Source organism: Bactrocera dorsalis, chromosome 2 (genome assembly GCF_023373825.1).
Source record: "Bactrocera dorsalis isolate Fly_Bdor chromosome 2, ASM2337382v1, whole genome shotgun sequence".
Classification (NCBI taxonomy): Eukaryota; Metazoa; Arthropoda; class Insecta; order Diptera; family Tephritidae; genus Bactrocera; species Bactrocera dorsalis.
In genome coordinates this window covers 75,448,250-75,472,888 of record NC_064304.1, presented here as the reverse complement: position 1 = coordinate 75,472,888, position 24,639 = coordinate 75,448,250, and the positions used below count along the sequence as shown (strand labels likewise).

The window sequence follows — 24,639 nt, the reverse complement described above, 5'->3', positions numbered from 1 at the left end:
CCAGAGGGCACGTCGTCGTCATCCTCCCTGGCGTGCTCCTCGAACAGCGAGCGCTCCTCTGGCGTTAGATCGTCAAAGTATTTAGGCTTACGCCTGGCACCTCGACCCCCCTTGCCTTCCGCTGCTACAGTTTCCTTCTCCGTATCCGCTACCGTTGTCCTCTGTCGTTGGCCTTTGTCCGTCATCAAATCCGGTTTTGTTGTTGTTGTTTTTTGCTTTTGGTCGTTCATCTTGTTCGTACGACCCTTGGCTCAACAAGGTGAGCTGTCGGGTCTATAGTCTATATGGGGAACGGGAAGGTCCGCCACACCAGAGCCCCTTGGCGTGGTAAGGCCACCGTTACTTCCCAATTCGGCCCGGTGTTGGGAAGGCTCCGTTAAAATACAGCCGAATTTACCTCCTGGCTGCAAATCATCCAATGGGCACGGGTCGCATGACACCCTGGATTAGGAGGTGGTAGACCTTGGTCGTCGCACGCATGCAGCTCCCGACAACCCGCCTGAATAGCGCTAGTCAGCACTATCCATACCGGTTGGGGGGCGCCGAGTATGCCTTGCGACTAAGCCTCTACACCACGGCAAGGTGCCTACCAAGGTAGAGGTCTGGCTGACTGCAAGGAACCTGTTCACTGCAGACTCGGTCAGGTGGACACTGGCCTCCTTTTCGAGCTACAAGTCACCGGGAGTGGACGGCGTCTTCCCGGGCCTCTTGCAGCAGGGTATGGATATCCTCCTTCCACACCTGCTATGGCTGATGAGAGACAGCCTGGCGTTGTCGTATATTCCTGAACCGTGGAAAACAGCAAAAGTAATTTTCATCCCCAAGATAGGGAAAAGAGAGACTACTCGCTAGCCAAATCGTTTCGGCCTATAAGTCTCACATTCTTTATGCTGAAAGGGATGGAAAAAGTACTAGACAATCATATTAGATCGGAAGTGCTAAGGATCGCACCCCTACATGCCAGACAACACGCGTACAGAGCGGGTCCACGATGACTGCTCTGTACCAACTCACGTCTGAGCTACGGGATTCGCTGGACAATGGAGGAAATAGAGGTCTGGCTGACTGCAAGGAACCTGTTCACTGCAGACTCGGTCAGGTGGACACTGGCCTCCTTTTCGGGCTACAAGTCACCGGGAGTGGACGGCGTCTTCCCGGCCCTCTTGCAGCAGGGTATGGATATTAGGGTGATTCAAAAAAAAAAATTTTTGTTTTTTTTTATTGGTACTCGGAAAAATGGGTTCCTAGACACCTCTAAGAAATCCTCTCCAAATATGAGTTTTTAATTGTAACGGGAAGGTCTTCCGCCTAACGGTTTTCTATTTTTTCTTATTATCAGATAGAAAAATTTATATCTCGCTTCCAACTGCATGAAAAAATATCTTGTTAATTAGGTTTTGTAGGAAATTGATTGCTCTAAAATATGGTCTCTTAAGATTTTTTCGTAAACCCAACCGTTTAAAAGATATTAACAGTTGAACTTTGATTATTTTTGGTAAAATTTTTTATTTCTTATTAATTTTATAACTCAATGAAAAAAAATTATTATGAATAGGTTTTTGGAGAGGATTTCTTAGAGGTGTCTAGGAACATGTTTTTCACAGAACCAAACGAAAAAAAAAATTTTTTTTTTTGATCCACCCTAATATGCATTGATGTTTGACGATGAATATCTCGTAAACGCTTAACTTAATCGAAAAATCATGGTAGACCATTTTTATAGAGCAGTAAATTTCCTACAAAACTATGTGTTTCATCATTCATAATAATTTTTTTTCATTGAGTTATAAAATTAATAAGAAATAAAGAATTTTTCCAAAAATAGTCAAATTTCAACCGTTAATATCTTTTAAACGGTTGGGTTTACGAAAAAATCATAAGAGACCATATTTTAGAGCATTCAATTTCCTACAAAACCTAATTAACAAGATATTTTTTCATGTAGTTGGAAGCGAGATATAAATTTTTCTATCTGATAATAAGAAAAAATAGAAAACCGTTAGGCGGAGGACCTTCCCGTTACAATTAAAAACTCATATTTGGAGAGGATTTCTTAGAGGTGTCTAGGAACCCATTTTTCCGAGTACCAATAAAAAAAAAAACAAAAAATTTTTTTTTGAATCACCCTAATGGATATCCTCCTTCCACACCTGCTATGGCTGATGAGAGACAGCCTGGCGTTGTCGTATATTCCTGAACCGTGGAAAACAGCAAAAGTAATTTTCATCCCCAAGATAGGGAAAAGAGAGACTACTCGCTAGCCAAATCGTTTCGGCCTATAAGTCTCACATTCTTTATGCTGAAAGGGATGGGAAAAGTACTAGACAATCATATTAGATCGGAAGTGCTAAGGATCGCACCCCTACATGCCAGACAACACGCGTACAGAGCGGGTCCACGATGACTGCTCTGTACCAACTCACGTCTGAGCTACGGGATTCGCTGGACAATGGCGAGGTTGCGATCTGCGCCTTCCTTGATATTGAGGGTGCCTTTGATAATGCGTCCCACACTAGCGTGATCAAGGCACTCGAGAGAAGGAACGTCAACCTCACGATACGCAGATGGATAGAAGCCCTTCTGCGCACGAGTTTTGCAGAAACATCAGTAGGAAATAGTAAGATACGTCTTGGCACCACGAGGGGCTGCCTACAGGGTGGAGTACTGTCCCCTATAGACAATAGAATTAGTCGAGGTATGCACTGTGACATTGGGTCTATTGTGCCCTCCCCTAACTCACAGGGACTCACTAAGCCCCAACAAATCGATAAATTCTAGTATTTTGCTGGGGGCTAGTGAGTCGATGTGATCCCTATCCGGAAATATAATTCCAAGGGCCTTAGACCTGCGTCTGCAGACTGCAATGCAGTCGATTAGCAGGTGCTCAGGTTCCCTGTCGCAGAACCGGCAGTTAGAGCAAAAGGCAAGTCCTCGGTTGAATAGGTGCCTTTCAACTTGCAGTGGCCGGTATAGAATGCGACCAATAGCCTGAGTTTGATCCTTGGGAGGTTGATTATCGATCTAAACCTCTTGATGTTGTACCCCCTATCATCAACTTGGCTTGCCGCATACCATGCGCCTGGTGCCAATGACCTTCTCTACCCGCTCTTTCTTCCTTACGGAGAAGCTCCTTTATAGTGTGGGGGCCCACCCCAGTGAACGGTTCAGGCCCCACCATATTCGTGACGGCTGCGGAGCGGGCGAGCTCGTCAGCCAGTTCATTGCCGGCTATGCCTCTATGACCAGGTACCCAAATTAGGTGTACCTGATTCAATTCCGCTAGGCTATTTAGCCGTTCTCTACACTCCTGCACTAGCAGCGATTTGATCTCGTAGGCGGAGATCGCTTTTAGTGCCGCTTGGCTATCGCTGAGTATGGTTATTCGCTCATTACGATAGTAGCGATGGAGGTTAATCTCTATGCACCGACTTATGGCCAAGACTTCGGCCTGGAAGATACTGGGGAATCTACCCATCGGTATGGATAGCCTTGTGCGTGGACCTGCGGTCCCAATACCTTCCGAGGATGCATACATCGTACGAGACCAAATCGCTTTTAGTCGAGGAATGCATAGAAAGGCTAAACCGCCTGTCCTTGCGCAACCGGGTGCACCTAATTTGGGTACCAGGGCACAAGGGAGTAGAGGGAAACGAGAAGGCCGACGAACTGGCACGCAAGGCGGCAGCGTCCAAGATGTTGGGACCAGAGCCATTTATAGCAGTAGGACCCCACACTCTTAAGGAGATGCTTCGCACTGTGGAGAGAGAGGAGAGGGAGCGGTACTGGGAGGATATAACCTCTCCAGGTTCAAAGAATTAATGAACCTCCCCCGTGAGAAATTCCGTCTCCTCGTCGCAGTTTACACAGGGCACTATAAGCTCAGAAAGCACCTGTCCAACATGGGCATGGTCTCCTGTGCTGCCTGCCGATTCTGCGACTTGGAGCTGGAAACACCAGCACACCTAATCCTGGATTGCACAGCAATCTGTGGCCTCCAGATCAAAATATATGTATAGTTATGGCTCCAGGAAACCTATAGCTTTCGAGATACTACCAGACTACCCCATAAACAAGTATTGTTACAGTCTGTCAAGTAAAGGCGTGGTCTTGTAAATTTATAAAAAAAAATTATTTTTTGAAACTTTCATATTTATATATACATTGTACACATTACAAACAATGATACAATTTGGTCAATAATGTGTCCAGTCACCGCCGGCGTCGATAATTGCCTGGCATCTCCGAGGCATGCTTTCTACTAATTTGACGCGTATTCTAGTGGCAAGGATCTCCAGATCCGACAAATTTCTTAAGACAACTGCTTCAAAGTGTATGTGCGTCAATGCATCAAGGACAAAGCGAAATCTTTCATTAACTGTCGGTAAAATCGACCACGCTCTTACTTGACAGACTGTATAAATCTATGTTCGGGTCGGATTTGGAATACCGTCCCAGGATTTCGGAATTTAAGTGGGTATGGTCGGATAGTGGAGGTTCTCCAGATCAAGAATATATATATAGTTATAGCCGCAGGAAACTCATAGTTTTCGAGATATTTGCGTTTAAAGTTGAAAATTACCACTATTTGAATTAGGTATATTTTTCAGCCATATCAGTTCAGCCATTCTTGAGTTGTAAATGGTTAACTAACACGACTTTCTTTTATATATACATATATTTTAGATGTGAGGTTTTCTTTACTGTTTTTATTATTGTTATTTTTTGAAATTTTTAAATGATTCGTATATGATTTTGAACAAATACTTATGATTTAAAATATAATTTTTGTATTTATGAATTACATTGAATTTTGACACAAAGAGATAAGAAGTATCCTATGTCCTTACCCTAGTCCTAAGCTACCTCCCCACCAATTTTTAGCATAATCGGTTCAGTTATAAGTAGTGTTCCCAACACGACTTTCTTTTAAACTGTGTCCAAAAAATAAGGTGACATTTGAATTTAAACTGCGCGCGTCGAAGGATTTGGAGAATTATTTTTTTTTTAGGTTCGTAGTACTGTCAGTCACATTTATGTCAAAATATTCATTAGTGTTTGAGATACGTGTCGTTTTGTGAGCTGCTAAAAGTGAGTGAACGTGTCGAAGACGAAGAGCGTCCAGGGCGACCATAAATCTCAACCGACAAAGCTGACGTTCAACAAATCAAAGATTTGGTGTTGAAAAACCGTCGATTAACAATTAGAGACCTTGTTGATGAAGTTGCCATATCGAAAAGCTCAGCCAATACCATTTCGAAGGATGTTTTGGGCCTCAAGCGCATCAAATCTCGACTGGTACCGAAAACATTGAATTTTTTTTGGAGAAAAGGCGTCGCGTTGAAGTGTGTGAAACGATGCTTTCCGACTACTATGGTGTCATGAAACGCATTATAACTGGCGATGAGACTTGGATCTATGCTTACGACCCCGAAACAACCGATCAATCGAGCGAATATCGTGCCAAAAGAGAGCCGATACCAAAAAAATCGCGCCAAAGTCGCTCAAAAATCAAGGTCATGTTGACTGTTTTCTTCGATTATCGTGGTGTTGTGCATTATGAATTCCTTCCAACCGGTCAAACAGTCAACAAGGAATATTATTTGAACGTTATGCGTCGTTTGCGTAACGCTATCCGCCTAAAAAGGCCGGAATTGTGGAAAGACAATTCTTGGTTTTTACACCAGGATAATGCACCATCCCATACTGCCTTCGTAATTTGTGATCATTTCGCCAAAAACTCAACCGATATCGTTCCGCAACCACCGACTTCTGGCTGTTCACCAAGCTTAAAAGACTGCTCCGGGGACACCGTTTTTATACGATAGAGAAGATTCAAGTCGCAGCGAAGACGGAACTGAAGGCCAAAGTGACTACAACCTGTGTTTCGAAGATTGGAAAATCCGTTGGCATAAGTGCATTGCATCGGAAGGGGATTACTTTAAAGGGGATGAAATTGGTTTTGAAGAATAAATAAAGAATTTTCAAAATAAATACAATGTCACCTTATTTTTTGGGCACCTTATACATATATGCATGTATGTAGATTTTAAAACAAATAAACGTGTCGTAATTTAATAGAACTACATGGATATACGTAAACTTTATTGATTCGCTTTATATAGTTATAGCCGCGGGAAACTTATAGTTTTCGAGATATTTGCGTTTAAAGTATATAAGTATATATTTACACTTATAAATTTCTTTTGATAAAACTTCACTAAATCGTTTGTATATAAATATTATATTTATTTTTCATTATATGGGCCAAAGATTGTTTTAATTCAATATTTAGCTTATTGTTCAATTCTATTTATTTAACAATAACAAGAGAGCTACAAACTGTCAAATAATCAGCCCTTGAACGGATAAAATCCGGGCAATTCCGGTAACGTAGGAATTGCTGTGTCTGAAGTCTACAACAGCGGTGCCTACGCCATTACTCGCTTTGACATGTTTGGCTTTCAAGTAGCGGCGTTAGGCTGAGAAAAACATCTTTTACAAAAACACAGCATTTTTAAGAATAACACTCAAAATGAGCACTACAAGCAAGTTGACTTGCGCTGGTGCCGTCTTACTCGTAGTGTTTCACTTGAAACTAATGGTGTGATCATCATTCATTTAGTGCTGGCTGACTCGCATTTACTCAGCTTTCTGTTAGTTCAAAAAAATATAGTTGAAGTTTTTTATGAAACTGTGTTGTTTTAATATTTATTGATGCTATTGTTGTGTGTATCAAAAGTTAAATTTTTTAGCTAATACGAATCCAAATATGATTATAATACATTTACAGTTTTGCGCATTGCTGGAATATTTGGGTATCCCCGAACATAGTTTTTCTTCAGTTATTTTAAAGAGCCGATTTATTACCATTTCCATACCATAATTTGAAGTAAATGATGTTATTTACTACTTCATATCGTTTGCGCATTAACATTATAAGTCTCTGACAGCGCCACCACTGGTATTGCTTGACATGCCGTCCTGTCTTCATCAAAAAATACATCCTGTTTGAGATATTTTTTGTACCTACGGCTCTTTTAACATCATTCCAAAAATGTTCTGTCGAACTACGGCAGGATGCCTCTTGATGTCTCCTATCGAACAACTGCCCGTATGCTCCCAGTTAAGAAGCATAATGAACACCTCTATGGTGTGGACAAACACCATACCAGGAAAAACATTCCCATACCTTGATTGATCCTCCACCATGCTTCACTACTACTTAATAAATTTAAAACATTCGTACTATATCTATATATATATAAAATAAAGGCGTGATTTGAACAATTTTAGGGCATCAGGTGGCACACACTAAAAACATTATTCGTGCTAAGTTTTATCCCGTTATAAGGAATTCTTGATTTGTGTACTGGAAACTGAACGAGTCAATTGGATTTTAACTTGTGTTATATGGGAAGTAGGCGTGATTGTTGTCCGAGTTTGTCTATTTTCACAACTGACATAAGAATATGGAAATAATGCCACGTATGAAATTTTGTCAAAGTAGGGTCGCGAAATATAGGATTTCACCAAAAAGTGGGCGGTGTTATGCCTATCGTCCATTTTTCACTCTGGCTCCTATAAAGCTCTCTGATACCATCCCGGGGATAAAATATAATGTGTCTGGCGTATTTTGTTATTGATTTATTGCGCTTTTAGTTGTTTTTAACAGTACCGTTATATAGGGAGGGAGCGGCGTTATCTTTCGAATTCATCGATTTTCAGACTTCCGGTAGAGGTTTTTATAAGATTTATATTTAGCGAATTTAGTTGTTGTAGCTTAAGCGGTTTAGGAGATATGTACATTAAACTTATTAGAGGGCGTGGCCCACAAGTGCCTCTTTTTATGTGTACCAAATTACAGCTTTATATCTTGGTCATCCGGTTCATTTATATATATATGACCCTATATCTATCTCGATTAGTTGAACAAAATTATAATAATTATGCCCCATCTATATGTCGACTAGTGCGTTAGAATCTGTCAACTTTATCGATTGTCCAGTGAGAATTTTATGACATTTCATCGATTGAAAGTGAAGCTATTGCTATGAAACAAGTTTATGGCGATAATTGCCTATCCCGTGCAGAGCGCACGAGTGGTTTCAACGTTTTCAAAGTGGTCGTAGGACATAAATCATAAATGACGATCAACATGTGGGCCAGTCAAACTGTGCGTGATATAAAAAATCAGACAAATGCGTAATTGAAATTTATGAAAGTAGAATTGAACATCTCCAATACATTGATTTATAGCATTTGACTGAACATTTGGGCTTACGAAAAATGTGTTCACGGGGTGTTCCGCATAAATTGACGGACGACCAAATATTGCTCTCATCGATCGACGCTTGTGACCGATTATTTGACCAAAAATCACATTTTAACCTTTAACCACGCCCTGTATTCACCTGATATGGCACCGTGCGACTTCTTCCTTTTCGGAAAAATGCGTTTGCCCATGAAAGGAAAGCGTTATGAGACGTAGAGGCCATTCAAAAGTTTTGCACCGGCATACTGGCGGCCAACGAGCTAAAACATGCTTTTGGACCGTGCAAAAAGCTGTATTGAAGTAGAAGGAGACTATTTTAAGGGGTTAGGGGTAGTCAGAGGCACGAAAAAATCAGGGTTTCAGTATTTTTTTTTGCTATTAAATCATGTTATATTACAAAAGTAGTAATATGGCATTATTATAGGATGTGTTGACTTGAAGTCACGAAAATTTAAAAAAAAAAAATTATTTCCAAAGTTATAGTTGTTTGTTTTGACCTGACCGTGTTCCAAAAAAAGATACTTGCCGTGACAAGCATAACTCCTTGGAGATTCATCTAAAAACAATCGGACAAAAAAAAATTAGTTTTATAAATAGATAATCCCGGGCCTGAAGGAAGGATTTTTTTTTTCAAAATTAACAAAATGGCGACCTCAGGAAATTTTTTTCTAAATTTTTGCGAAAAAATCAACAGTTAATTGGTCTTAAAAAATTGAAATTTTCGAAAAAATAAAAATTTTTCGATCAGGCCCGAGTTTATTATGTATTCTAAAAGTTGTATAAATTTCATTGAAATCTACTGAACGGGTTTCGAGTAATAGTTGTCACCGGTTCAAAAAACATAGTTTTGAGAAAAAGGCGTTTAAAGCTTGCCTTTTTGCTTAGAAGTGCCCGAGCTCTCTTTGTTATTTGTCGAATAACTCAAAAACTAATTATCGGATCAACGTGAAATTTTCAGGGAATATTTTTAAGATATTACACAACGAAAATGCAAAAAAATAATTTTTTGAAAATTCTAACTACTCCTAACCCCTTAAATTAAATAAATTAATTTTGCCGAAAAACCCCTTTGTTCTGTTTTTTAAGTCCTGTTTACTTTGGAACACACCTTGTATTGTTTTTTACATTACAAGATTTTAAGCATACGAATTTTTAATTGAAAAAATTCCACTGAGTTAAATTTTTCGAAACCGCGGTGTAGAAACGTGCACTTGAAAAGTAATGTTAATTTGAATACTCTTTTTTATATGGTATTTAAATAGGAAATTTTGAATTCTTACAGACACCTCCTAAAATCAAGCTACAAATCTTGACATGTAGGGTATTATAGTTTAGCAAAATCGATCTGTAATAAATAAATAGTTTTTTATTTAGGAAATAACTTCAAATTAACGAATTAGTTATGAGGTTAGCTACATATTGCTTTTAATTCTAATTTGAATATATTTAATATTATTTTAGGCTGGAAAAGTAAAATTTCGTCCGAAACATGATACTTTACATGAGACCCGAAGCGGAATAGGTTCCAACCTGAAAAGCGTTATTATCCTTGCTATTTTAATGATATTGATGATGTTTGCAGTACATTGTACATGGGTTACAAGTAACGCTTATTCGAGTCCATCGATTGTTCTAGCCTTCCATAACAACCAGGACGGGTAAGTTTTTATGGAACTGATAACAAGTTTCTTGGAAAAGAATAAATAATTTGCAACCATATTGTAATAAGATATTGATATAATTAACTAACAAATATACTAACCCAGGGATGGGCACATTTTTAGCCCGCAAAGTTAACAAAGTGCGCTAGATGAGGGGAATATCAGTTTACGGAGAGACATAACAAGTTGAGAAAAATTGCGAAAAAAATGAATTACATTCCTCCGTAACTTGATGTTCATCGCAGAGTGGTTGCGGCAATACTAACATTGTACACAAATTTAAGGGTGGAAGATTACTTCATATCGGAATTGTACAGTTGTGTGAACAAAAAGGGGTAAACATAATTTGCAGAGTTTAGAGCTTCGCATTAAAATTTGTTTTTATTTACCTTTGCATGGTGGGAAATTTTAATCACTGTTAGGAAAAAATATATATATGTTATGTTATGTATCTAAAAACAATTTTATTTAATAAGAAAACAGCATATTTTAAAACTTCACAACACCTTATGGTTGTTTCTATTTTGTTCACACCACTGTACATGTGATAGATCAGTCAATGGTGCTGTGGGAAAATACGTTGCTCTCATTTGTAAATATGGAGTGGTAAAACGTTGCTCTCACTTCCCTCTTCATGTTTGCCCGCGATGATCCCCTCACCTAGCCCTCAAAATGTGCACTCGTGCCCGCACGGGCAAAATGCCACTGAGGGCTAATGTGCCCATCCCTGTACTAACCGTAAGATATAAGGGAGTATAATTTCGGAATTTACAGGATTTTTCGTTTTCAAATTCCTAGTCGGTTAGGTGCTGATTTGCGAATAATCAGAATGAGAACCATGCTGTCCAATCGATCTCATATAGACCGTGGAGGTCCTTTGTTGACTCCTCGGGTGGAGTGGTGGTGCAGTGCGCGAATTTGGTGCTGATTGCACAGCTGTAGCGGCTAATGTCGCAGTAGTAGGTTGACAGCATGGGACAACGTCACTGGTGGTTCACTCCCGGTGTGTCTTAAGACCTGAGCAGATCTTAAAATGTCTGTTCTCACTACAGTAGGGTCTACGCAACCGGAATGAACCCATATTTTTGTGCGTAATTCTGTGGCTACAACAGCAATAACATGGTTCCACCAAAGCATGTATTACACCTAACTGACCTAATTTCGTCTATCTCGGAACCAGTAGCAGAATAACTCATGGCAACAGGTGCTACTAAGGACTGAATAGGAAATTGAGAAGTAAATTCCACTCTCGACGAACAAAAACCAAACTTTATAAGTCACTCATTCTCGTCATGCTATATGGTGCAGAGGCATGGACGATGACAACGTCTCATGAGTCGTCTCTATTAGTTTTCGAGAGAAAACGGCGAATACCGCATTCGATGGAACAATGAGTTGTATGAAATATTCGACAACATTGACATAGTTCAGCGAATTAAAAGACAGCGGTTACGCTGGTTAGGTCATGTCGTTCGAATGGACGAAAAAAGTCCAGCTCTGAAAGTACGTACCGGGGGAAGCAGACCAGGTAGTGAAGGACTTGGGTTCGCTTGGAATCGACTGGCGCGCTGTTTTTAACTCGGCTATAAACTCCTTAGCGGTGTCTACGCCAGTTCAGAAGAAGAGGTGGAGCATTTTAGCGCAGACCAGTAGAAAAATTCCACCGGACCGGCGTTGGACTCGATGTCAGCACGAGTCATGATAATATGGAGCAACCCTGCTGCAAAAAGTGCTCTGTTGTCCATTTTCGTTACATAGCCGGGGCTTCTTTGCGTTGCGCTTTGATAAAGCGAATGACTTTTTCAACTTATATAAGCTGGTATAGCTCATCGTTCCACCTTATACGTCCCTCGACAATATCTTTTATTGCTCTAGAGATTTTTCTTAGGATCTTTCTTTCGAAGACTTTCAGTTTGGTTTTGTCCTTTTCGAGTCACAAAACTAATCGTATGGTGGAAAAGATGCGGCGACTAACACAAGGTTTCAAAGCCGGAACATACTTGTAAAACCCTCAGAGGTGACGTAGTGACTGATGCCGAGAGCATACTAAAATTATGGAGGGAACACTTCTCCAGTATGCTGAATGGCAGTGAATGCATAACGCCAGGAGAAGGCGAAACCGATTCCCCAACCGATGACGATGGAGTAGGCGTTCCACTGCCCGACCATGAAGAAGTTCGAATAGCAATTACCCACCTGAAGAACAACAAAGCGGCGGGAGCGGATGGATTGCCGGTTGAGCTGTTTAAATACGGCGGCGAAGAACTGCTAAGGAGCATGCATCAGCTTCTTTGTAGAATATAGGCGAATGAAAGCATGCCCGACTATGGGAATTTAAGTGTGCTTTGCCAAATCATCGAAAAGTGAGACCCCACAATCTGCGCCACAGGGCTAGGTACTGCGTCACTAAAGAAACTGTAGGTCTTAAAATAATTTTAATTTTTAAAAATCCTTTGGAGGATATGTTCTTAAGGGTCTAAACCAGAGCCGCTCAAAATTTTTCATGCCTATACTCGGAGTATAGGCAAGCAAATGCAGTCGAAGCATGTACGCTATGACGCTAATTCTGCCAGCGTCAAAAATACACTCGAAATACAGGAATTCAATTTCGAATAAGCATATAGAAGACTTAATGAGAATCAAAACTTACGATCTTGAAGTCGATATGGAAAAAATCATGGAAAGTTAAAAAAAATTAACTTAAAATTATTGTTGTTCTTAATTGCTTTTTTAATCAAAAACCATAATTTTTGATTTTTTTCTAAATTTTTAAGAACAAAATAACCAAATAGCACGATTTCACTCAGTGTACTAAGCAAGCGCGCATTATTTTGAGCGGCTCTGGTCTAAATTTTAAATATATGAAAAAAAAAATCGATTTTTTCAAAATTCTAGAGTAGAATACCCTCTTAAAGTATAAAAAATACATCAGTACACACATAGCACTCGAACCAAATTTAGATACATGGGCCGATATTGAAAACATCATCGCAGCATTCGAATCAACCATCATAACAGCCGCCATAATTCCAACTCCTCAAAAAGTTTATACGGAAAGCAAAAATCATAACTTAACTAATAGGGAAATTGAAATACTCATATTACAAAAACGACGCATTCGATGGGAGTGGCAGGTTCATAGGTCACCAACCTTAAAATAACTGCTGAAAGTGGCCACACATGCTCTGACGAGAGTCCTCAGAAGCGAGGAACAGCGTGCGCAGCACCGACAACACTCGTTGTGGAAAGTACATCAAACTCTAAGTGCGCCAATAAAGTGTGAAAAGCCAATACGTGACAATAATGGCAAATGGGCTCGGAGTGATGCAGAAAAATCAGCAACCTTCGCTGCTCATCTAAAAAATGTCTTCCAGCAAAACCCAGAAACTAATGACTTTACACTGCTAACCGTACCATATTTGGTGGAATCTGAGGCATTGAAATTCATACGTAGAGATATCAAAATTAATTACGGAGAAATTGAAACCAAGGAGAGCTCCTGGGCACGCCTTAATTAATTCAAAAATGATTATTGAGCTACCATACACCTAGTTCTATTAAATTACGACACGTTTATTTGTTTCAAAATGAATAAATTTTGTGGTTTTTTTTCTATCCATTTCAAGATGTGTATATTTAACATTAAATATAGCATATCAAAATTTTTTTTTACACAAATAAAAAAAATTAATGCCTAAAGCTTAAAATGCGTCTGATTCATATCAAAAAATTTTACATACACCAATGATTAATTATATAAATCAAAAGTAATTATAACAGTTTTAGCGGTTTTTGGCCTACATTTTGGCCCCACTCAAATTCTAGTATTATTTCCGGATATTTTGACCCACTAAGTCCATGATCCAGCTTTTTGGCCTTATTTTGAGGAAATTCGATGTTTTCGAGTACGATTTTCCAAAAAGTGCCAGATATTTTGAATATTATTAATATATGGTGATTGCCGGATCTATAGAGTTATTTTTAATTCCATAACAACCCTGCACGTACAAGATAAGACGAATGTTTTTGGTCGTTATCCTGTGGTAAATAGAAATGGCCAAAACCGCAAAATGTAGGCCAAAAACCGCTAAAACTTGTTATTACTTTTGATTTATATAAATAATCATTAGTGTACGTAAACTTTTTTGATATAAATTATGCTCATTTTAAGCCTTAGCATAATTTTTTTTTTTAATTGTGTAAGAAAAAATATTTGGTATGCTAAATTTAATGTTAAATATACTTATATCTTTTGAAATGGATAGAAAAAACCACAAAATTTATTCATTTTATAACAAATAAACGTGTCGTAACTTTATAGAACTAGGTGTATGTAAACTTTATTGGTCAACTGTATATGCATCTGTATGTTTTTCAATGCAATCACATAACAAGCTCACTTTCCTCAACAATGGAAAAAGCACTATAGTTGACTTTTACCTAAGCCTGGAAAGAACAAAATGCAGCCGTCCTCCTATCAGCCCATCCCCTTGCTATCGTGCATGTCGAAATTATTTGAAAGATTTTTTATGCTCCGCATTTAGCCACATTTTCAAACCCACAACATAATACCATCTTTCCAATTTGGCATCAGGAAAAAGCATGGAACGATCGAGAAATTATATACGAAATTTTGTAGTTTGATGTAACACCACTACATCTAAAGCCCAAGCGATTGAATCTGGTGTGCTACAAGGTCGTATTCTTGGCCCAATGTTGTATGTTCATACGCTTCAGATATCCCAATAAACGACTGCTTGAGTATGTGTACTTTTTCCGATGACACTGCAATAATCAGCCGCTCCAACTGTCCCATTTATGCAAATGTGTTCCTAGGAAATCATATCGAAGCTGTGGCCAACTGGCTCACAAACTTTCCTCCAGTTGACGAGCAAAAATGTAAGCATATTACATTTACCCGAAACAAGAGCAGATGTTCGCCTTTAGCACTGAACAACGTACAAATACCACAAAGCTATCTTGTTACTTACCTAGGGGTCCATCTGGATAGGCGACTTACTTGGCGAAACCACATAGATGCTAAAAGGACTTAAGTTATGTAAAGGCAGGTTCTCTGCACTGGCTTATTAACTCGCTCACCCCTGAGTCTGGAGTATAAAGTCATTATATACAATACAGTTTTAAAACCAATTGGGACCTTTGGATGTGTAGAGTAGATTCAATAAATAATAGTAAAGTTAAAAGAAGGAGAACAAAAAACTTGTTTGCTTTTGTTTCAACTGCATTTCATGTTTGGCAAAGTGATACAAAACAAAAATTTTGTAAAAACTTAATTCTGCGGTCAACAAACATAAAAATTTATCAAATGTATTGATTGTATTTTTATATTCGGTTATTTTTACTTACTATAATGCTTCAATTTCCTTTTTTTCTACCTTAATTTTTACAGCTGTTCACTGAGAGCATTGTCCGTTTCCTTGAAATGTGATTGATATCTTCATTCCGATTTTTATACTCTTGCAACCAGTTGCTACAGAGTATTATAGTTTTGTTCACCTAACGGTTGACGTATCACATAAAACTAACAGAGATAGATATAGAGTTATTTACACTGGTGGCCACATAATTAGGGACAAAATAAAGTTGAATAAAGCACACATTTCAGTTCAATGCTTTAGCACTAAATTTTCGCCTAGAGACCCACTGTAAATTGCAACAGTATGTTATAATTTTATAACTGTGCACAAAAATGTAGCTCGTGTTTGAGTGACAAATTTAGACACTTTTACTAAAATTCGGCGGTTTGATGAATTTATTGTATTTCGAGTGTGCTGGTGCTTGGTCACATACTTAAGGACACCAATTTTTTTTTATTGAATTTTTATTATTTTAGCACAAAAACTTGCGGTAGGTTATGTAAGTCATTTGTATATTATCTAAATATTCAAATTCAAATAAAAAAAAAAAACTTACGATATGGGTCGAAAAAAGAGTTGGAAAATGATTTACAATTACGTGAAGGAAAAAATGTCCATTAGAGCTGTAGCGAAGGAAATTTTTTGCTCAAATTCATTACGGAAGTACAGGGAATAAAATAAGAAAAAAACGACCCTGAAAAACTACTTCAAAAGACGATCGTGTAATTTGTAGAGTTTGCGAGGCGAATCCTTTTTTAATTTCCAGGCAAATTCTCGGCACGATAAAGGATCAACTGACCAACGATGTATCATATACTTATGTAGGAACCATCAGACGTCTCTTGAAAATGGCCTACGCGGTTGTATAGCAAGAAAAAAACCCCACGTATCAAACAAAAACTTAAACGAGTCGTATTAAATTTGCAAAGGAGCATATCGGAAAATCCTTAGATTTTTGGAAACAAATACTGTGGAGCAATGAATCCAAGTTTAATTTGTTTGGTTCAGATGGGAATCAATTTGTTCGACACCCTCCAAATAAGGATTTTCACCCTCGATACACTTTAAAAACGGTTAAGCATGGTGGAGGCAGTACTTAATATGGTTTAGGCTGCATTTTCTTGGTATAGTGTAGGTCCTATTCGACGGATAACTCATAGAATGGACCAATATTTATATAAAAATATATTGACGAGTACAATGAAGCCATTTGCAGAGGAACACATGCCTGAACCATACATTTCTATGCAGGATAACGACCCCAAGTACACTGTTAGGAATGTTAAAACTTGGCTTTCGTCCGAAAACATTACGGTTTTGATTTGGACTGCCCAAAGTCCGGACTTAAATCCAATCGAAAATCTCTGGGCAGATGCCAAAAGAGGCTTGGGGAAAAATTCAAGCAAAAATGCTGACGAATTATTTCAAAATGCCAAGGAAATATGGCAGAGCATATCAACTGAGCGATGTCAGGGTTTGGTCGGTAGTCTGCCTAGAAGATGTAAGGCTGTGCTTGAATCAAAAGGCTATCCGACAAAATACTAACTGAAAACATTAATTTATAATCAAATTTTAATTTTTTTAGGATTATTTTTAATATACTAACCAAAAATCTGAAGTGTCCTTAATTAGTTGACCAAGTCGAAATAGATATATATTATTAATTTTTTGTCGCACGTTGAAAGAAAACATTTTTTTTGTTAAATTATCAATAAGTCTATATCTTAGAAGATAATAAATATGGTAACTTAAGTTTAAAATAAGTATGTCGCTTTTAAATTATAAAATAAACCAATATTTTAGAAGAAAACGGTCCTTAGTTATGTGACCACCAGTGTATATATAAATTATTAGGATGACGAGAAAAGTTGAAATCCCGTTGACTGTCTAGACTTGAGTAAAAATGGAGATATTTTGATAAAATTGGGTATGCAGGTTTCTTAGTACAAAACAAAGTTCGAGTTCGTCACGCCCACAAATCGCCATTCACCGAAAACGTATACAGTACCATAACTAAGCACTAAATTAAGATCTGAAACTCATATTTGGCACTGGGGATTGCTGTAGCAAGGGGCACCTGTGGGAAATTTTTTTTGAAAAAGTGAGCATGGCCCCGCCCTCTAATAAGTTTAATCTATATATCTCCTAGACCACTTAGCTACAATAACCAACTTTGATCAGCACCAATATTATTAGAAGCACTACCAATATTGTGAAATGGGCGAAATCGGATAAAAATCCCGTTCACTCCCCATAAAAAAAAACTACTAAAAACACGATAAGTCAATAACTAAATGAGCCAGAGACGCAAAAATTAGCCGCCGAGATGGTATGACAGGGCATAGGTACTGCCCACTTTTTGGTGAAACCTCATATCTCGGGGCCCGACTGACGGATTTTGACAAAATTTAATGAGTAGCATTATTTTCATATCACGCTGTGAAAATGGACGAAATCGGGCTACAACCACGCCTACATCCCATATAACACAATTTTAAATTCCACTGGGTTTTTTCACTTTCCATCACACCGTCAAGAAGTAATTAATATAACGCGATAGAACTTAGCACAAATAATGTCTTTAGTGTGTGTGTTTACTGTTTAAATCTAATAAAAACCATTCAAGCCCCTAGGTACCGAATATTTAGACCCTGGTACCTATAGTTGACTTTTGATCGAAAATGTCGGTCAATGTGTGAGATATATAACTGAAATTACGGCATAGATTTTCCCTTATAATGGTATGTCCGTAAGTGAAAAATTGGTTGAATCGGACTGGGAAGTATTGGGGGGAAGTAGCTCCCATATACCTAATATAAAAATTTTCGAACCTTCGGGTGACTTTGTACTGCATATATCGGCCAATATGTGATTTATCTCAATGAAAAAAAAGAGAGCGTATTTCATTCAGAACAGTGAATCTTTGTGCTGAAAATAAATAAATTTGAACGAAAACTTGACCTTTCGAACATCTAGCAGACTTTACTCTATATGATTGGGTTTAGACCTTAAAGTATTTTTTCATTCTATTTCTTCTTCCGTTTTCTGCATTTTGTTGTCTTTTCATTAGCGAATTGCTTCCAAAATCTTTTGTGTTCGAAAATCGTCAATTGTTGCTAGATACGTTGTTCCATAAATAAGAAAAATTAGTGCTCAGTATAAGAAAAGTTTTGAATGCTTTATAACGAAGCATCCTAAAGATCCTAAATGGAGTTTAAAAAAAATGCTAATTATTTGAATATAAGGAGTGGAGAGAATTAAAGTGTGATAGAAATTAATACAATAATTTTAAATATTTACAATAATAATAATATAAAAAAAATTGTTTTTACACAGAAGTGCTTTTCACGGAGATTGTCTGGAAGTTGAAGTGCGGTGAAATGATCGAGTGGAGAAGCTGTCGCGTTGCTAAAAGTTTCTCAGTAGATAAGGCTTTTTACACGGCTTACGTATTACATTAGCCTAAAAGTATACACCGAAATCGTTAAATCTCATATTTGCCATTAGTTATTTTTACTCCACCTGGTGGTGACCAACTACCTAAAAAAAAGACTATTCTTGCTCAAAGTCGAAAATCAAATTTTATAAACAAATAATATAAATACCACAAATAAGTAAATAAATGGTGAAATTTATGCAACAGATGAGGAAGAGCTTGCCTGCGAAACAGATTAGATCCTGAAAAAAAGACCTAGTAAAAAAAAAAAAACTGAATTATCTCCTCACTTGTGGTTCCAGCTACATCAAATACCATAAAATACGCAAGAAATCAAGCAGAAAAGAAATTATTATGACCTCCACTAATACTCACATCTACTGTGGTAAGCAAGCAAAAACCTGATCACCGTCAACCAAAATGTTGTAACTGCGGTGAGGCGTAGTTGCCAAAGAACTGCAAAAGATTCGTGACCAAAGAACTAGCACAAAGAGAACCGATACACATCCTAAAGCTTGGTTGACAAAGATAAAAAAAGGCTTCCAAAAACACAATACGCCAACCAATTGCTAAGAATAAAGTTTCAATCGCAAATGGGCTAACTTATTCGCAAGTTGTAAACTATAACACTTGTTCAAATGATCTCCAACAAATCTTAGAAAAGCTTACAAAAAAAAATAAGTTTACCCTTGTACTAGAAGAGCAGGAATGTACCAAAGCATTAGCCAATGGCTTTGGGTGATCTCAGAGTTTAGATATATATTTAATTCTGCTATCTTCTTCAAAAGATTCGTGACCAAAGAACTGGCACAAAGAGAACCGATACACATCCTAAAAGCTTGGTTGACAAAGTTTAAACCGCAAATGGGCTAACTTATTCGCAAGTTGTAAACTATAACACTTGTTCAAATGATCTCCAACAAGTCTTAGAAAAGCTTACAAGCTCTGGTACCCTTCTACCAGAAGAGCAGAAATGTACCAAAGCATTAGCCAAATGCTTTGGGTGATCTCAGAGTTTAGATATATATTTAATTCTGCTATCTTCTTTCTTTACCATAGGAATACCAAGGCCTTAATGGATATTTTCGTTACGCATGTACCATGGTGAACACGTAATTGTTCTAAGCATTTTCGATTGGAACCTTTGTATTATATCAATATTAGTTGCACAGGTCGTACCCCACAGTTGAATGCCATACATCCAAAACGGGTTTATGACCGCATTATATAAAAGCACTTTGTTGTCTAGGCTAAGTTCAGAATTTTTATTTAAAAGACAATTTAAATTTGCAACTCTTATCTTCATGCAAGTTATTTTGCTAGATATATGTTTTCTCCACCTATGTCTTCTATTTAGGTGAATACCAAGATAAGTTACATCATTCGCTTGGGGTACTAAAATATTGTTAATTTTTACTGCCGGACTTATTTTTGGTCTTAGCGAAAACGTAACATGCTTACACTTTTGTTCATTCACATTAATACGCCAGTTGGCCAGCCATTCTTCGACAGACCTTAAGTGCTCGGCTAATACTCTTGATGCTATTATGTGGCATTTGTTACGGAACACTAAAGCTGTGTCATCCGCAAAAGTTGATGTTAATACATTGTTTTAATCTTATATAAAATGTCTTCGTGCCACACCTTATCAAACGCCTGAGCTACATCTAGAAATATAGCTGAACTGTACTCTCTGTGCTCAAATGCTTTCTTTATTTCGTTACTAATTTTGTTTACTTGCTATGTATATTGTGGTATCTTTAGTATGAAATCCGAATTGATGCGTAGAAGACTGATTGGTCTGTATGAAGACACCTGTGTTCTGTCTTTCCCAGGTTTATCTATCAACATAATCTGCGACTTTTTTTAGTGAAATTGGATAGTATCAGAAACTAAGAATTGCACTGAAGAGCAAAAAGAGCACCTCTAAAGCAATATTTGGTAACTCAATTAGCATTTTTGGGAAAATATTATTATGTTCCGGTGACTTTTTTGGATTAAGTTCTTTAATGATTCAAATATTTTCAAAAGGTGAAGTCTCAAAAGACTCTAGCAGCTCATTAACTGTGTTAGGTAAGAGTGACAGCTTAAAGTTGTTCTTTGTCAAATTGGATTGAAATACCTTTTCTAGGTGATTTGCTATACAATTAGCCTTTTCCTCGTCCCTTCGAGCCCAATTTCCACCCAAGTCTCGTATGAGCATGTTGGAGTCAGTTGGTGGTTCCGTAGACTTTTGGGCTTTCCAAAGGGAATTTTGCTTGTTTGAATTTGGACACAGCTTCTTTATATAGATTTCGGTATTGAATTCTTCCCCGCGTTTAAGCGCGTTTTTTATAATCACGTAAAAATATGTTGTAATTTCGATCCAGATAACGACATCATGAATTTAACGAAACCAATTAATATGCTGCCTGGAGTAGGAGGTTTGACAATTAAGTAATGAGACTAATTTTATTGCCGCGCTTGTGATAAACCTGTGAAAATCCCTTTCTCTTTTTCCGGCATCTCTCCATTGATATATGTTCCATCGTTCTAGCTTGTTTAGTTCGCCTGCTGCGTCAAGTTGAGTAGACGTGTGTTTGTAGTGCTCGTCACGAAAATTGAAAAACGAAATCAAGAGCAACGCGTCGGCACAAAATTTTGCGCCAGAAGGCGAAACAGCTTCGGAAACGTACGCTAAAATTGTAAGAGTGTATGGTGATAGTGCTCTAAATCGTGCCCAAGCTCATAATGGTTGTCTCCGCGCGCCCCCCGCCGGAATAAAGCTCGCTTGAGCAAGTCGAAGGTGAAAACGATGACTATTGCCTTTTTTGATAGCCGTGGAACCGTCCACAAAGAATTCATTCCTCCGGGGAAAACTGTGAATCAAGTCTACTATTGCCAATTACTCGAAATATTGCGAAAACGAGTCAACAGGGTGCCCCCAGACATCGCTCGTAACTGGATCTTTCATCACGACAACGCGCCGTGGCACACCGCCCTCAGCGTGTCCCAGTATTTGGCCTCTAAAGGGATCGCCGTGTTGCAACAGTCGCCTTATTCGCCCGACATGTCACCGTGTGACTTTTTTTGTTTCCTAAAACAAAATCTGTGGTCAAAGGAACCCATTTTGAGTCGATTACGGACATCCAGGCGGCCATGACGAGGGTACTCGCGGACATTCCAATCGAAGCGTTCCAGAAATGTTACGAAGCATGGAAAACACGCTAGAATCGCTGTATAGCTGCCCAAGGGGACTACTTAGAAGGGGATGGCTGAGTTGTAGAATAATTTTCAAATATACGGTTTTTATGGAATCAGTCTCATTACTTAATTGTCATACCTCGTAGTACACCAATTAAATGAAACGTCACAGCAGGTCAAAAGTATACTAAAGAAATTAAAGAAATGGTAGCAGAAAAACACCAATTACGCCGAAAGTGGCAACAAACAAGACCTCCATCCGACAAAAGTTGTCACCTGCTGTAATGTTAATAGTAAAATGTGTAAAACACATAGGACCAATAAGATAAAGGCATTTAAAAATATAACTCTCAGCTATTATCTGAAAAGTCTATCTTACGAGCGTAATCATGATTATTTACTTTGGAAGTGTACAAAAAGCTTTTCTCGATCCGTAATTCAGCATCATCTAATTAGAAATGCATATCTGACATAGGCTAAGGGCAATATAGAGAGATCACATTTTTTCGGAATACCTTGAAGTTGTTTTTTAAACATATCATACATCTAATGCAGAGGAAATGAAACTTCATACTTATGGCAATCCCTACAACCCCGAAATACCTATAGTAAGTAACGATGAGGTATATGGGTGTGACCTTATTACCAGCGAAATATTAAAACACCTTACTCACTGATATAACGAATGTTACTATTAATCTACAATACGTATCTATCTAAGTTTACAATGGCGGGCTCCTAATCTTTTCCGAACCTTTTTTTTTCGAATTAAACGTGAATATATGTACTCTGATTTAAAGGACATAATGCTGGTGTTCCTCAGGGGAGTGTGTTAGGACCCATCCTTTAACTACTCTTTACGTGCGATCTACCAAACGATGACAATTGTATTACAGCAAGATTTGTAGATGATACTGCGGTTTTGTCAGTCGGCAAAACACAAAGTGCTCCAATTGCAAAGTATCGCATGTTCTTGCGAACATTGAAATAAAATATTTGAATATATGTATATATAAATCATTTCACATTGAATTAAAGTCAACAATACTAGATATATGCCCTGTACTTAAACGGTGTGCAAATACCATATCACAATACTGCGAAATGCCTAGGCACGACCTTGGACACAAAACTTACAAGTCAAAAAGAAAAAAGAAGAAATAAAATTCAGAAACATGTATTGGCTATTGGGTAGAAACTCTGCCCTATCCACATAAAACAAAATTCTTATTTACAAAAAGATGTTCAGACTTATGGGATACAACTTTTGGGCTGCTACGAGTAAAGCCATAGCTTCTCCTTATTTTTTGGCGTAGACATCGCTTACGCTGTTATCGGCGAGTTTACAATAGCGCGCCAGTCGTTTCTTCTTTTCGCAATTTGGCACCAATTCGAGATATCAAGTGGAGCCAGGCCTTCTCCACCTGATCTCTCCAACGGAGTAAATATTATCCTTTTCGAATACTTTTCCTAGTCGCGAATACGACGAGTGCTTGTTTGATAACAAAAGATATTCGTCTTTCCCTCGTTCACTACATTCTGGTGAAAGCAGAACTAACTGCGCAGTTGTTGAGAATAATAATATCAATATCATCAGTATACGCTAGCAGCTGTACACTCTTATGGAAGATTGTACCTGCTCGATTTAATTCTGCAGCTTGAATTATTTTCTCCAGCAGCAAATTGAAGAAGTCCCACGGTAGGGAGCCGCCTTGTCTGAAACCTCGTTTGGTATCGAACGGATCGGAGAGGTTCTTCCCGATCCTGACGGAATCCTTTGGTATTGCTCAATATGAGTCATATTAGTTTTGCGGGGATACCAAATTCTGTCGTACAAGTCCAGGGATTCAAAAACAAAATTTTAAGATGCACCTTGGTATGTTCGCAGTAACGATCTTGAACTGATCTCGGAATTGAATCAGTTGCTGCATCAATCAACAAATATGCAAAGTGGAAAGACTTTCTGACCATGTGAACACTGAAGCTAGGGCCCTTGTCGCTCAAAGTAAATAATCACCTCATACAGTAGTCAGACTCTCTGAAATTTGTACGTAGAAGACCATTAATTATTTTGTATTAGTCGAATACAACAATAATTATTCACGCATGAAGCACTTCCAAGAAAATGGTTGCCTGTTGGAAGAGGTGGTTAATGGATTCAGAACTCATGTAGTATTTAGATCTTAATCTTGTCCATGATTCAAATATGTTTTTGTTTTCGAATCCCCAAATATAGAAGGTAACCTAAGTAATCATAAAAGACTTTAATTCAAAGTGATGATACCAAATTATGTAGTAGCAGTGACTTTTTGTAGTATTATACCATAGTTTCTGATATTATCCCATATAATCCCAACTTTTTTCTAGAAAAATTTTGAAGGAAAGAAAGCAATTGCGGTTAGCTATGAGACACCAGTAACCAAGCGCTTAAGGCTTTTTATTCACATCTCTCGTAGTTTTTGAGAAAATAGCCGCCCCAAAAATGGGGCGCTGGCCACACCAGGGAGCACTAAAAATAAACTATGTAGTTCAGTTAATATAAGATGTGATTTCAGTTTTATTAAAGAAAATTATAAATTTAATTCAGATTCCACTTTTTAATTGATTGAATTAAAATAAATATAAATAAAATTATGAATGGAAAGCCTCAAAACAGTTTGTGTGACATCCAATATCACATTTTCGACACTTTTTAGTTGTGCTTTTATG

General features: G+C 37.9%; 2 protein-coding genes across 2 annotated transcripts in view; both read left to right on the top strand.

Moving 5' to 3' along the window:
- Window positions 1–24,639, top strand: part of LOC105226404 (dnaJ homolog subfamily C member 16) — a 623,397-nt gene that overhangs the window by 262,576 nt on the left and 336,182 nt on the right. The gene's annotated exons all lie outside the window — the stretch shown is intronic.
- The window catches only part of LOC105224598 (dolichyl-diphosphooligosaccharide--protein glycosyltransferase subunit STT3B), a 70,979-nt gene that overhangs the window by 11,588 nt on the left and 34,752 nt on the right, over window positions 1–24,639 (top strand). The window contains exon 2 of the mRNA XM_049449955.1: window positions 9,734–9,930. Coding sequence (XP_049305912.1) covers window positions 9,734–9,930 — 197 coding nt within the window. The remainder of the gene's footprint in view (window positions 1–9,733; window positions 9,931–24,639) is intronic.